Genomic DNA, 11,588 nt, shown 5'->3' on the forward strand with positions numbered 1-11,588 from the left:
CAACCACAGATGACTAATACTGTCAGGATACAGCACTTGTCTTTGTAATTTCTTTGCCCTCTTATTACACTTTTAAAAAAGTAGCTCTCTACTCTACATAAGAAACTACGTATACAACAAAGCAAGAAATGATCAATGGCCAAATTGTTTCCAGAAAATACATTTTGCATGTGGGTACAGTATAGAGTATCATGAAAACATGTAGTGTTATTTTATTCACTTCTAAAACAAATTGTAAAAAGCAAAACCACAAGAAGAGCACCACATGTAACTTAGAAAAAAAAAAACAATATTGTTAACCGTTACAAAAAAATTAAATACACTTGAAACCACTTGGCTCGTTCACACGCTGTATCAGATCAAGGCAAATGCAAATATGTAAACCAAAAAAAAAAAAAAAAAAAAAGCACCAAAATATTTAAGATGATGAGAAAAATGTTGTAGTAACTAATGAAAAAAAATTCTTCTCATTTCCATCTGATCAGAGTCCAAGTTTTTTCCAGGACAAGAAGGTGTTTTTATTTTCGCTTTCTGTCTTGAGAGCATCGTGGACAATACCTGCATGGAACAAAGACAATACGAAGCTTCAATACAGATAATTGACATGAACAAGTTATTATTCAACTTTGCACATCTTTATTCAAGTTGCTGAGTTTCTTACCATTTGCCTCTTGGTTTAGTTGTCAGACCCACACATGCAAAATGGAACCATTCAATGGAGCACTAAAGACAAAAACAGATTAAAAAAAAATTGTTAAATTTCATGAAAATAAAAGCACTTAGTAAAGGCCAACTTGAGTACACTAACACACATGATCAAGGACCTTTTTCCAGAAGTCACGAGAAAAAGTTACATCCCATCAAACAAAATGGAACAGATCAAACAAACTGTAAATGTGAAAACACAATATTTTGTGAGACTGAACCTCTGGGTTAATGGAAAAAACACATGCAATTTTTCTAACACGTTAACCACATTTAGTATTTTTTCCCTTTTAAAGCATCTTTGAGTATCTGGAAAAGTGTGATGAAGTTACAAGCCCAAATGCATTTCACATGACCTTCGACTGACACAGAGAGGAACCACGAAACAGAACTCACATCAGTGTTGTCACAGCCGATCATCTCACCATAAGAGACCTGATGGCACAGACAGTAGGTGGGCTCATTGGGGTCCACTGGCATGTCCAGCACATCAGATGGGTGTACATTCCCAAAGTTGGAAGAAGGGCTATTGAATTCTCCTCTGATGACAAACAATATAATCATTGTAAAATGGGATTCAAAAACAAAAACTTGAACAATATTGAGTACAGGATCACAAAAAGTGGAAAAACAGAACATACGGCTGAAGGAGTTTGACCTTCTTCTGTGCACTTTTGGGACTCCCATCTTCATCTGAGCTCTTCACTTTAGACCTTGTTTTAGCCGACTTCTTTTCTTTCTGCCTGGTATCACCTGGAGTAACATTTAAAAAAAAAGTGCATCAAGTATCAATTAAGTTTGGATTTACCTGCCAGAAAGGGAGAGGTGGTAAGATACAGTAGGTGAGGCGTACCTTTCTTTCCCTTACTGGAGGTGGAATCATAATCTGTGCTCTCAATCTGCTTCTCCTTCAGGTCAGCCTCAAATCGGGCCAGGTCTGTGTCCAGACGTCTGATATGTTTGTCAACCTGCAGAGAAAAAAATATATGTTCAGCAGCAAATGTAACGCGCTCACCTTAAGCATTTAAAAAAGTATGTATTCATAAAAACTCCATTTAAAAAAGTGTCTGGTACTAACCATCTCGTACGTCTGCATAGCCAGTTGCACTTTATCATCTCCAAACTCTTTGCATTTGCTGTAAGACTGCTGAATCTGCCTCAGTATGGACAGTTTTTGCTCAGAGGACAGAGTTCGAGCATTGGCTGTATACTCCTTAGCCAGGGAGTCTATCTGTCCCTTTAGATCTAAAAAAAAAGATGGGAGTAAAATCTCTAAAAACACACAAAATTTATATCGCTACTGTTACAACAACAAAATATTTTAATATGGGATGTCAGGTTTAGTGTGTATTAGGGATGAAGGGATATACCAGCGATGTATCTGTATATGTAGGATTGGCATTGTTAACTTCTATCGCAAATAAGATGGCAGTCACGATCAGCAGTGACCAATGTTATCTGTTACCTTGAGAAGTTACAATGTAAGTTCACTCAGAACTGTAAAAGGTCGAATTTGTCCTCGATCAAAGATGGTTTGATAAGGCCAGAAGACTTCAAATTAATAACAATGATAAGTACAGAGTGGAGGTTGAGGGTGTCCATCTTAAGTTATACACACCTGGCGTAGTTACTGTGCACATTAGTTAAAAACTGTTTCGATCTGATCTGTTTTCTAAGGTTATGCTTAATTTGCAGTATTTCTTTTATTGTGGGTAAAACAAGGAAGGAGACCAACTTCAGACCGACACTGAATGGAGTGCAGACCATGCAAGTTCAAATCCAATTTTGGTCCACGTACTCATGTCATACTTCATTATCTCACCTTCTGTGCGCTGATCTAGATCCCTCATCAAATTGAAGTTTCTCTGCAACTCGAATGGTAAGTTTTCTATGCCTGGCGTGGAGGGAAGATAACAAAGAGTTTATTTTCACTTTCACTGAGCCCTGCATATGATAACACTAGCAGACAGGATCGCTAGCTGATGCTCTAGCTGCCATTCACATAAGCGCAACAATTAAACTAACATTCCTCAATAAAACAGTACAAACAGGAGCGACATATAAAAGACGATGCTTGGTAAGAGAAATTTACAATGCTAAAGTTTGTACAGTGCAATCCTAAACACTGTAATTTCCATGCAAACCGCGGTATGGTTTTCCAGCAAATAGACTGAGCCTAAACCCGCTGACCGTTAAGAAACTGCTAAAGCCTTATGTTCCACGCACGGCTCGATCTACCGGCTACACTGTACAATAAAAATAAACTTTTACAACAGCTGAACCTATTAAGACATTGCTTAATTGTCTTAAAATATGATAAAAAAGCTTACTGTCCAAATAATGCTCCAAATACATCCCCGCCGCCATCTTGGAAAATGTAAACAACACAGCTTCCGGTGGAGAATTAGAGGGATCCGATTGGTTGTTTCCAGAACCTTGGCAACACAGGGAGAAGACTTCACAGCAGAGATTCCCATCCCATTTACCCAATATGTTAGTGCATACACTGAAGTATGCATGTTAGTAGCTGACAATTAGCAAAACTGCTAAACACATTACAGTAATTTTACACTAGAGCCATGGAGCATATTTATGGCCGGTAAGAGTCATAACTTTAATTTAGAAATTAACTGTGGCTGTATGAAGACACCGAGTAAAAATACAAATATGAACAAATACCATCAGTGCTGTCCTCATTAGGGTCACAGATTTTACTGATGCATCAGCGGTCAAACCTCATTTTTGTTTAAAAATAAATGGTGGCATTAACATTCTGCGCATACTGTCATCTTGGCGCATCTAGGAGAGGAGCAAGACCTGCAATATAATGAAATCAAGCAAAGGATGATACATTTATCTTAAAAGATTTATTATGCCTCAGATGCATGGAAGTCATTCTGAAGTTCAATTTAATCAGACATACACACAGAATATTCTGTATTACAAATTTTTTAAAAAAGGACAACCTAACTGAAGCATGTGGCAGACCAGTCCCACGTCACATCTGACTGACACATACAGTACAACATCTCTGTCAAGACAGCAGAGCACACAGAGGTCTGAGTCTGAGAAGAAGCTGCACAAAGTTTATATAATCTGGTACATGATAACACACTGCACACACAATCACTCTCCACCTGTCTGCTTCTGCAACATTTGCTTCAACTTCTTGAATTTATTCTTTCCCATTCTATTTTTTGCTTTCATGGGTGTTTTTTTCTTTTTGGCCTGCTTCTCAAATCTGCTCCCTGCCTTGTTTCCAGGCTTTGATGCTTTGGCCTCATCCGTGGTCTTCACAGTGGGCGTCCTGGACTTTGGCCCTTTCACAGTCTCTCCATCCATCTTTGCGACCTTTGCTTTTTTTGGTCGAGTAGTGAAGTCTTTTTTGCCTTTTGGCTGAATGTTTGCAGTTTTCTTGGCTGCCGTTCCATTTGCTTTGGCCTTTTCCTTGGAGTCGCCCGCTTTGCCAGGGACAGTCTCCTTGGTTTTGTCACTTTTGGATGGTTTCTCATCAGGAGAGTCTGGAACTGCTGTCGACTCAGCAGTCTCCGCATTATCTTTTTCTAAATTAGTAACAGACACAGACAGTGAGCTCATCACGAACAGAGTTAAATGCCTGTCTCAATACTGGGATGCACTGATAAAAAGAAAAAAAGGGGGTTACCTTTCCCTGCCGGAGCAGTTGGAATTACATTGGAGAATTTCTTAAACTTGGCCACAAAAAATCCATCCATGTTGTGGGAATGGGGGTAAAATCGTCGGGAGAGACGCAGCGAAGGATGGAATCTACGTTCTTTGAACCTAAACGAGTGGAAACATAAATGTAGGGCTGAGAATCTGACAACTTTCTTTACAATCGCTCAAAAACTGGGCAGAAACAAACTTGTCTACCTGGTGAAGCCTTCCTTGCCAAAATCAAGTCCAGAGGGAACTAATTTTACATTCCTTTTCTTTAAAGCGTAGTCCACCACCCACTCGTTCTCTTCCACCTAGCAGAACATATTTGGATTAAGCCGAATAATTTCAAAAATACTCAAAAATGTAAAGAAATTGCACAAAACGTATTAAATTGGTTTGCATAAACAGCACAGGTACCATTATAGAGCAGGTGCAGTAGACCAGATATCCTCCTGACGTGGACTCAGCATTGACGGAGTCGATGGCAGATAGAATCAGCTCCTTCTGCAAGTGGGCAGAACGCTGGATGTCGGCCTCGTCCTTCAGGAGAAGGTCACAGTTCAGTAGTATCAGTATTCTGTAATCTTTCAGAAAATTTAATTCAAGGTATTGGCAACTCTTTACCAGGTGTGATTTGATTATACAACATGAAATGGGATAAAATATCATTTTCGTAATCATACAGACAAAAATAAACATATTCACCAAGGCCACAAACCCACTTCGACAAACAGTCCTATGTTAAGGTGCTTTTTTTTGTGTGTGATTGGGGATAGGACTTGATAAGCAATTGCTTCTTCCTATTCCCTTTTGGACATGGATATGATACTCATTGGGACTACTGACTGTGTCGTAGAACTAAGTTCTACTAGAACATTATGTTTCTGACTGTTGAGTTGAAATCACTGTTCCTGTCCTGTCTGAAATAAACTGAAACTGAACAAATGCATTACTATATTAATTTATACCACATGTTTGTTGTTACATCCAGCTGTGAAACAACAGATCTTAGTTACAGCTAATAATCAATGAACATGACTTGGACCCTGACAAGCTACTTCAGAATGGATCGATGAGTGATGTCAATTATTGATGGTTTACGGTTTTTGCTAAAAAAAACATCCCCAACAGTCATTTTGGAGGGAACTGTACAGCCCAATACTAAATATTCTGAAGCCTTCTCAAATCGCACACTCTCAACCCCCAAACACACACACACAAACACGGTCCAAGAGGTCAAGAGTTCATGGTGTTTTACCTTACTGGTCTTCACAGCAGGGTCTTTGGCGATGACTCCTGTGCCTGAGCACGGAGCATCCAGAAGCACTCGATCGAACCCACCCATGACCTGTGAGCAATGTTTCCACCAGATCAGTAGAACACACACACACATCTGGACAACATCTAAAGCACAGATGAACTCTAACAGCTCACTACCTTCGGGAACTGCCTGCCATCATAGTTGCAGACCACAGTGTTGGTGATCCCCAGACGGTGGATGTTCCCCACTACACTCTTCAATCTCTCAGCGTTGGCGTCGTTGGCCACAATCGTCCCCGTGTTCCTCATTAGCTGAGCTGAGGATCGAACATCCGCATATTTCCTTTGATGCGTGTGACTTCCATTTTCTAAACAAATTGTACTGTTGTGTAACTAGAGTATGACTTACCAATATAGGTGGTTTTCCCTCCTGGAGCTGAGCTCATGTCCAACACTAGCTCGCCCTCCTGTGGGGAGAGCGCCATGACAGGCAGGAAACTGGAAGCTCCTTGCAGCATATACTGGCCGGACAGATACTCTGGAGTCGCACCTGGATTATACAACAAAACCTCACTTATACGATGTTTTCACAGGAACTAGACAGGGTCAGTTGTCTGCTGCTGCCAGGGGTCAACACTGAAAAGGTAATTTAACCACCTCGACAAAACCCATCAAGACACGTGAGAGGTAATACAATATGGCTGACACAGCAAATAAAAGGCTCGAGTCTGAGGGTGGGTCCACTTACCTATAGGTACTGAAGAGTCATACACCACCAAACCCACTTTGGACCATTTTCCAATTGGATCAAGGTTCACACCTCTGTTGATCAAGGCCTAAGCAGTGAAATATAGACAACCATATCACTGCAGTGTTTCTGCTCTTGAATATAAAGCACTGTGCAATCAATTATTTTTATTCTAATGAATGATTTTTCCTAGACCAAAGCAGTTACCTGAGCAAGGTCCCGCCTCCTTGATTTTAGTGTGTTGGTGCGAATAGTGACAGGTCTGTGAACTTCATTAGCCTCCAGGAAATCCACCAGCTGTTCATGCAGAGAAAGCAAATTAACGAAACGCACAGTCAGCTTTTAATTTAACCTAGAAGCCTAAGTTACCAGCAGTCACAAATAGAAACTAATTGAACGTGTACAGAAATTCCTCATTGCATCATCACATGCAGCTGGAATCTGAAACGCACCTCGGAGAGGGGGAAGAGATCGAGCAACTTCTCGATGAGGAAGTTGTTGTAGCTGTAGTAGGTGCAGAGATCCTTCTTCAAGAGAGAGATGTACTCTGCTCTCTCTTTCCCTTCCTCACGTTTTGTAGAGAAGTTACAAAGGACATCGATGTTGTCCTTTATTCTCTGATGGATGGTCTTCAGGTCCAGTGGTAAGACACCTGCACACCCAGATACGGAAACGACTTGTTTGCAGGACAGTTTGATCGTCGCAGGAATCTTTTATTTGAAAGAATTGAGTTGCTCACCCTCCTTCTCGCTTTCCTCGGCTCTGGGTAGTCTGAATGTGTCTATATCATCTATGTTGGCTTGTACGGTGTCTTCCTCATCCATGTCAGTGTCACATTTCTTTTCATCATCTTCATCTTCATCATCATCTTCATCTTCATCATCATCATCGTCGTCACTCTCTTGAGCCATTGTTTCCTTCAGCTTCTTCTCTTTCTTGGCCGCACGCTCAATCGGTAGAAGCTAAACAATAAGACAAAAAAAAAGGGAGCAAAAGCTGAGGAGAGTCTCAGGAAGTCTCCAGAAATGTACCACACATTTTTAAGACACTAATAACCCCCAAACTTAACACACTTATACATTAAAGTTCAAACCAGAAAACCCAACCGGAGTTTCACAAACCTCCTCTCCATCACTGTCCTCCCCAGCTGCTTCCTCACCACTGCCATCGTCAAGTGTACCATAGTCGTCAACCATTTCATCATCATCATCCTCGTCATCATCATCCTCGTCATCTTCATCCTCATCCTGGACTTCAGTCATCCCCACTTGTGCGTCCTTCTTTCCTTGATCTTTTCCTTCTTTCTTCTGCGGCAACTCCTCCTCCTCCCCTTCTTCTTCTACTTCTTCGTCATCTTCTTCCTCCCAGTGCTCATCGCTGTCATCCTCATCTTCAGGTTCTTCAAGCTTACGTTTCCTCTTCGCCGGTTTTAACCATTTACTGTTCTCATCCGTGAACCCTTTCTTGGGTTGCTGCTCACTAACATCTTTGGGTTTGTTCAAATTCTGGACTCTCTTTGCAGCTCTGCAAGACAACAGTATGAATGGCATCACTTGGAAAAACAAAGGACTATTTGACCTTTGTGCCATCTGTCACCCTCTTACCTTTTCCTGGATCTGCTTGACAGACGTTTTGGTCCAGTTTCCTCTGAAAACAGAAAAAGCACCTTGTTGATAAATCAACATCGATAAACTTAAAGAATATCTATTGTTACGATACTTTATTTTTCACAGAGCTGACATTAATGGTACACAATCACCATCAGTTAGAAACTTGGCCAGCTCCGTCTCCGCCCCTTGCTGCTTCTTGGTCTTTTTCCCGGGGCCTCTCTTCACCTTGCTGGTGGGATCCAACTTGCGACCCATGATTCCAAGCTACGAGGACACCTTGAAAAGCAACAGAGATGAAGGTAAAATTATGGTATGTGTCAATGTTTACTCTTATTTTATGCTAAATGTAAGTTAGTACTGTATAATTATTGTCACAGATGTGTTACACACACACACACACAGCTTCTTGGTTTACCATGTCAAGCCATTTTGTTCACATATGACAGTCACATGGGCTCAGGTGGTTCAGAGACCGTCTAGTAATCGAAAAGTCAAGGTTCGACCCCAGCAAAATGTATGTGCATATTATTATTAAGTCTAAAAGCGCATATTGATACAGAATGGGAAAAAAACTCCATAAGACAAAATGAAAATGAATGAAAACTAATGACAACCAATCAACTCAGCAACGACCTGAACAGCTCTTACAACGAACTACATTAATCACGTGTATAATGCTAGCCATATCTTGCAGTTACATTTAAAATACTTAACTGGAAACGGTGTAACACAATATGTTAATTTATCAGGCAATTATTCATGTGCTTTAGCCTCTATAAAGCTAAATTGTGACAGTATAACCTGAGATGATCAGATAAACAACGACCCAAACTCCACCTGCACATACCAGCTAAGCAGGGAAGACTTCGTCAGTAACATTTAATGACTCCTTCCCACAACTTCACAATATCTGTGTACTTACTCGCCGACGACTCGGGACTTCTCAACAAAAAGTCTGATTACAAGACGCAAATAAAAACCTCCCACGTGAATTTTCCTGCAACACGTTGTAGTCGCACATCCGTCGCACAGAAGTGACGTAAACCTGCGCGCGCTCAAACGCTCAGAGGCGAAGGTTAAAAAAAAAACAGGACGGTTTCCAGCAGGTTTCACTCGACGTGCTGGTTACAGACAGTGGACGGGCGTAAACCGATACTTCAGCACTCACCTGAGCAGTTGATTAGGGGATAAAGAATGCAACACTCACTCCCACTTGAACGCGCATCCCAATGACGTTTACATTCTGCGACGGCTCTGGTAGGTACATGATGGCGGCTGCTAATGGGAAGAAGCGTGGTCTTGAACATTTGGACGAATATGAACCTAAACCGGCCAAACATCTCCGAAGCCTGCATGACCGCATGGCGGAGAGGCGGCTGGTGGTTATTCTGGAGGGGGCGTCCCTGGAGACGGTGAAGGTAAAACGGCAGCGGCGTGTTGATGTTGTGATGCAGCCTGTTAGGGGTCTTAACCACATTCTTCACTGTAGAGCACCCTGAGGTCTCTTACTGTTTGAATGCATCCTTGTGAGATGATGACGTAACCTAATTCTTTATACTTCACGTATTCCCAGCTCTTCTGGGTCTATCATAGACATACAGACAGGTACTGCGAGATACTTCTGGTGATAGTAATGGTACGCAGTGTGACCGTCAGTTTGCACCACTTTTACATTGTTTACCAAATTGTTGTAAGCAGCTGACTTTAAGACATGGTACATCTCACTCAGTATTTTGAAAAACTATTAACCAACATGTCAGTGCCACGTCATAAACCATCGTGATGGCTGTCAGTCAAAGGCAACTGTCCTTATCTGTTAAAATCATACCAGTCCATGTGTCCATACTGGGACATTTGTATCACCTTCAGAGTTGTATTGGGTGGGGCCCTAGGATGTAAACTGCTGTAATTACATGATGTCATGGTTATAGCACTGGAAAGTCAGAAGAAGGTTCAACATTCTGCAGAAAAAAATGAAGTCACTCTTGAATCTGTTACACAAATATTGCAAATACAACATTGCTAATCACAGGTTTTCTGATCATAGATGTATGAAAAGACAGATCACTTATCAATTAAATGTATACGTTTTTTGTTTGTTTTTAATTTTAATTTCTTTTTGTCATTCAGGTTGGCAAGACCTTTGAGTTGCTGAACTGCGACCAACACAAAAATATGATCATCAAAAGTGGAAGAGATCCAGGACATATAAGACCAGACATCACCCATCAGGTATAGGCTCATATCACAGCACCCCAAGTCTTGTAAGATGCATTTTTAGTTATGTATATTCATAATCCGATCATGTATTTAACAAAAGGATCTATTTTCCACCATTAGTGTCTGCTCATGTTGATGGACAGTCCATTGAACAGGGCGGGTCTGCTGCAGGTTTACATCCACACAGAGAAAAATGCTCTGATAGAAATCAACCCACAGACCCGCATCCCAAGAACCTTCACCCGCTTCTGTGGCCTTATGGGTAAATGTTCTATGTATTACCTGCATGTTGTCTGGTTGTCATGTTTGCATATCCCGCTTCCCTCTTCTGCTCCTCATAATTTTTCCCCTTTGTCTTCTTAGTCCAGCTGCTGCACAAGCTGAGTGTCCGAGCCGCCGATGGGCCTCAGAAGCTTCTGAGAATGATTAAAAACCCAGTGTCAGACCACCTGCCTCCCGGCTGCCCTCGCATCTCTACCTCCTTCTCTGCCGGAGAGCCCGTCAGTCCTCGGTCTTTGGTTCCTGAGGGACCAGCTGCTGTGGTGATTGGAGCGTTTGCACATGGAGCGGTGAGACATGCAGTAGCTGGTGGCAGTTTCCGCGAGTGTCCGATTTGTTTTACTGAAGTCTTTTTCCAACAGGTGAACGTGGACTACACAGAGAAGACCGTGTCCATCAGTAACTACCCCCTCTCAGCAGCCCTGACGTGTGCCAAGATGTGCTCTGCTTTTGAGGAGGTGTGGGGCGTCCTGTGACAGTCAGCTTCTGATCTGAACCTGACAGAGACTAAAAACCGCCTGGGAATTTTTGAATGGAGCAGAGATGGACATAATGGAAATGTCACCAGGAATGCTACATGGACAGCCGACATGTATCCAGTAATGTTCAGGAATGACGCTGTTTGACCACCACTTGGAATATATGTATATACATATGTGTACATGTATATACTTTTTTCTACAAAGTGTTTGTTTTCCCAGCAGATGCATAGGAGCTTTTGTACCAAATACACCAATTACTGTAGATTTTGCAGTATAAATGAATACAGTTACATTAAAATGTCCTGTTGGAAAATAGTTTGCCCCAGTTGGTTATGCTTGGATTCATCTCTGTCAGTAGGACTCAGCCAAAACTAAGATGTCTGACAGGTGTATGCTGGGCCAAGTACAGAAACTCTTCGAGACAGTGAAAAATATCTTATTGTTGGGTTTGGCTGAGCCTTTGTGATGGATTGGCGGAGGGTCTGTGCTTTCCGATTGTCCTCCAGTTTGTTTTTGACCTGGCACTATGTGAAGTATATTGATTTCCCTGAGAACGAGGAGCGAAGCTTCATATTTTCAATAAAGCAGAAACATTTAAAGAATGAA

General features: G+C 41.5%; 3 protein-coding genes across 6 annotated transcripts; 1 reads left to right on the top strand and 2 right to left on the bottom strand.

Moving 5' to 3' along the window:
- Positions 1 to 175: 175 nt before the first annotated feature.
- Positions 176 to 3,119, bottom strand: ing4 (inhibitor of growth family, member 4). The gene is made up of 8 exons (XM_086217150.1): positions 3,036 to 3,119; positions 2,528 to 2,599; positions 1,784 to 1,950; positions 1,559 to 1,673; positions 1,347 to 1,458; positions 1,102 to 1,246; positions 662 to 723; positions 176 to 558 (listed from the first exon to the last, which is right to left on the bottom strand). The coding sequence occupies exons 1-8, from the start codon at positions 3,070 to 3,072 to the stop codon at positions 519 to 521; spliced, it is 750 nt and encodes a 249-aa protein (XP_086073276.1). The 5' UTR covers positions 3,073 to 3,119; the 3' UTR covers positions 176 to 518.
- Positions 3,120 to 3,563: 444 nt separating this feature from the next.
- nop2 (NOP2 nucleolar protein homolog (yeast)) lies at positions 3,564 to 10,522 on the bottom strand. Of its 4 annotated transcripts, none has more exons than XM_086218242.1 (15): positions 10,504 to 10,522; positions 8,151 to 8,277; positions 7,996 to 8,038; positions 7,513 to 7,915; positions 7,131 to 7,353; positions 6,844 to 7,043; positions 6,599 to 6,688; positions 6,392 to 6,479; positions 6,053 to 6,193; positions 5,821 to 5,960; positions 5,642 to 5,731; positions 4,801 to 4,923; positions 4,597 to 4,694; positions 4,370 to 4,506; positions 3,564 to 4,268 (listed from the first exon to the last, which is right to left on the bottom strand). In XM_086218242.1, the coding sequence occupies exons 2-15, from the start codon at positions 8,254 to 8,256 to the stop codon at positions 3,832 to 3,834; spliced, it is 2,319 nt and encodes a 772-aa protein (XP_086074368.1). In that variant the 5' UTR covers positions 8,257 to 8,277; positions 10,504 to 10,522; the 3' UTR covers positions 3,564 to 3,831. The 4 variants fall into 4 exon arrangements, with proteins under 4 accessions (XP_086074368.1, XP_086074367.1, XP_086074365.1 ...); XM_086218241.1 differs by lacking the exon at positions 10,504 to 10,522 and adding an exon at positions 9,170 to 9,216; XM_086218239.1 differs by lacking the exon at positions 10,504 to 10,522 and adding an exon at positions 8,924 to 9,124.
- emg1 (EMG1 N1-specific pseudouridine methyltransferase) lies at positions 9,060 to 11,588 on the top strand. Its single transcript, XM_086218243.1, has 5 exons — positions 9,060 to 9,419; positions 10,132 to 10,233; positions 10,342 to 10,483; positions 10,585 to 10,790; positions 10,863 to 11,588. The coding sequence occupies exons 1-5, from the start codon at positions 9,231 to 9,233 to the stop codon at positions 10,974 to 10,976; spliced, it is 753 nt and encodes a 250-aa protein (XP_086074369.1). The 5' UTR covers positions 9,060 to 9,230; the 3' UTR covers positions 10,977 to 11,588.

This window comes from Aulostomus chinensis, chromosome 11, assembly GCF_037954235.1.
Source record: "Aulostomus chinensis isolate RoL2024-O1b breed Wild chromosome 11, RoL_Achi_v1.0, whole genome shotgun sequence".
NCBI lineage: Eukaryota > Metazoa > Chordata > Actinopteri > Syngnathiformes > Aulostomidae > Aulostomus > Aulostomus chinensis.

Coding starts and splice junctions, on each gene's coding strand:
- emg1 (XM_086218243.1), top strand. CDS start 9,231: ATGACGTTTACATTCTGCGACGGCTCTGGTAGGTACATGATGGCGGCT. Junction 10,484..10,584: donor CCGCTTCTGTGGCCTTATGG/GTAAATGTTCTA, acceptor TTGTCTTCTTAG/TCCAGCTGCTGCACAAGCTG. Junction 10,791..10,862: donor GAGCGTTTGCACATGGAGCG/GTGAGACATGCA, acceptor TTTTTCCAACAG/GTGAACGTGGACTACACAGA.
- nop2 (XM_086218242.1), bottom strand. CDS start 8,256: ATGGGTCGCAAGTTGGATCCCACCAGCAAGGTGAAGAGAGGCCCCGGG. Junction 7,354..7,512: donor AGGACAGTGATGGAGAGGAG/GTTTGTGAAACT, acceptor CTTATTGTTTAG/CTTCTACCGATTGAGCGTGC. Junction 4,695..4,800: donor ACTGCACCTGCTCTATAATG/GTACCTGTGCTG, acceptor ATGTTCTGCTAG/GTGGAAGAGAACGAGTGGGT.
- ing4 (XM_086217150.1), bottom strand. CDS start 3,072: ATGGCGGCGGGGATGTATTTGGAGCATTATTTGGACA. Junction 1,247..1,346: donor AAGGTCAAACTCCTTCAGCC/GTATGTTCTGTT, acceptor GTTTGTCATCAG/AGGAGAATTCAATAGCCCTT. Junction 724..1,101: donor TCGGCTGTGACAACACTGAT/GTGAGTTCTGTT, acceptor TTTTGTCTTTAG/TGCTCCATTGAATGGTTCCA.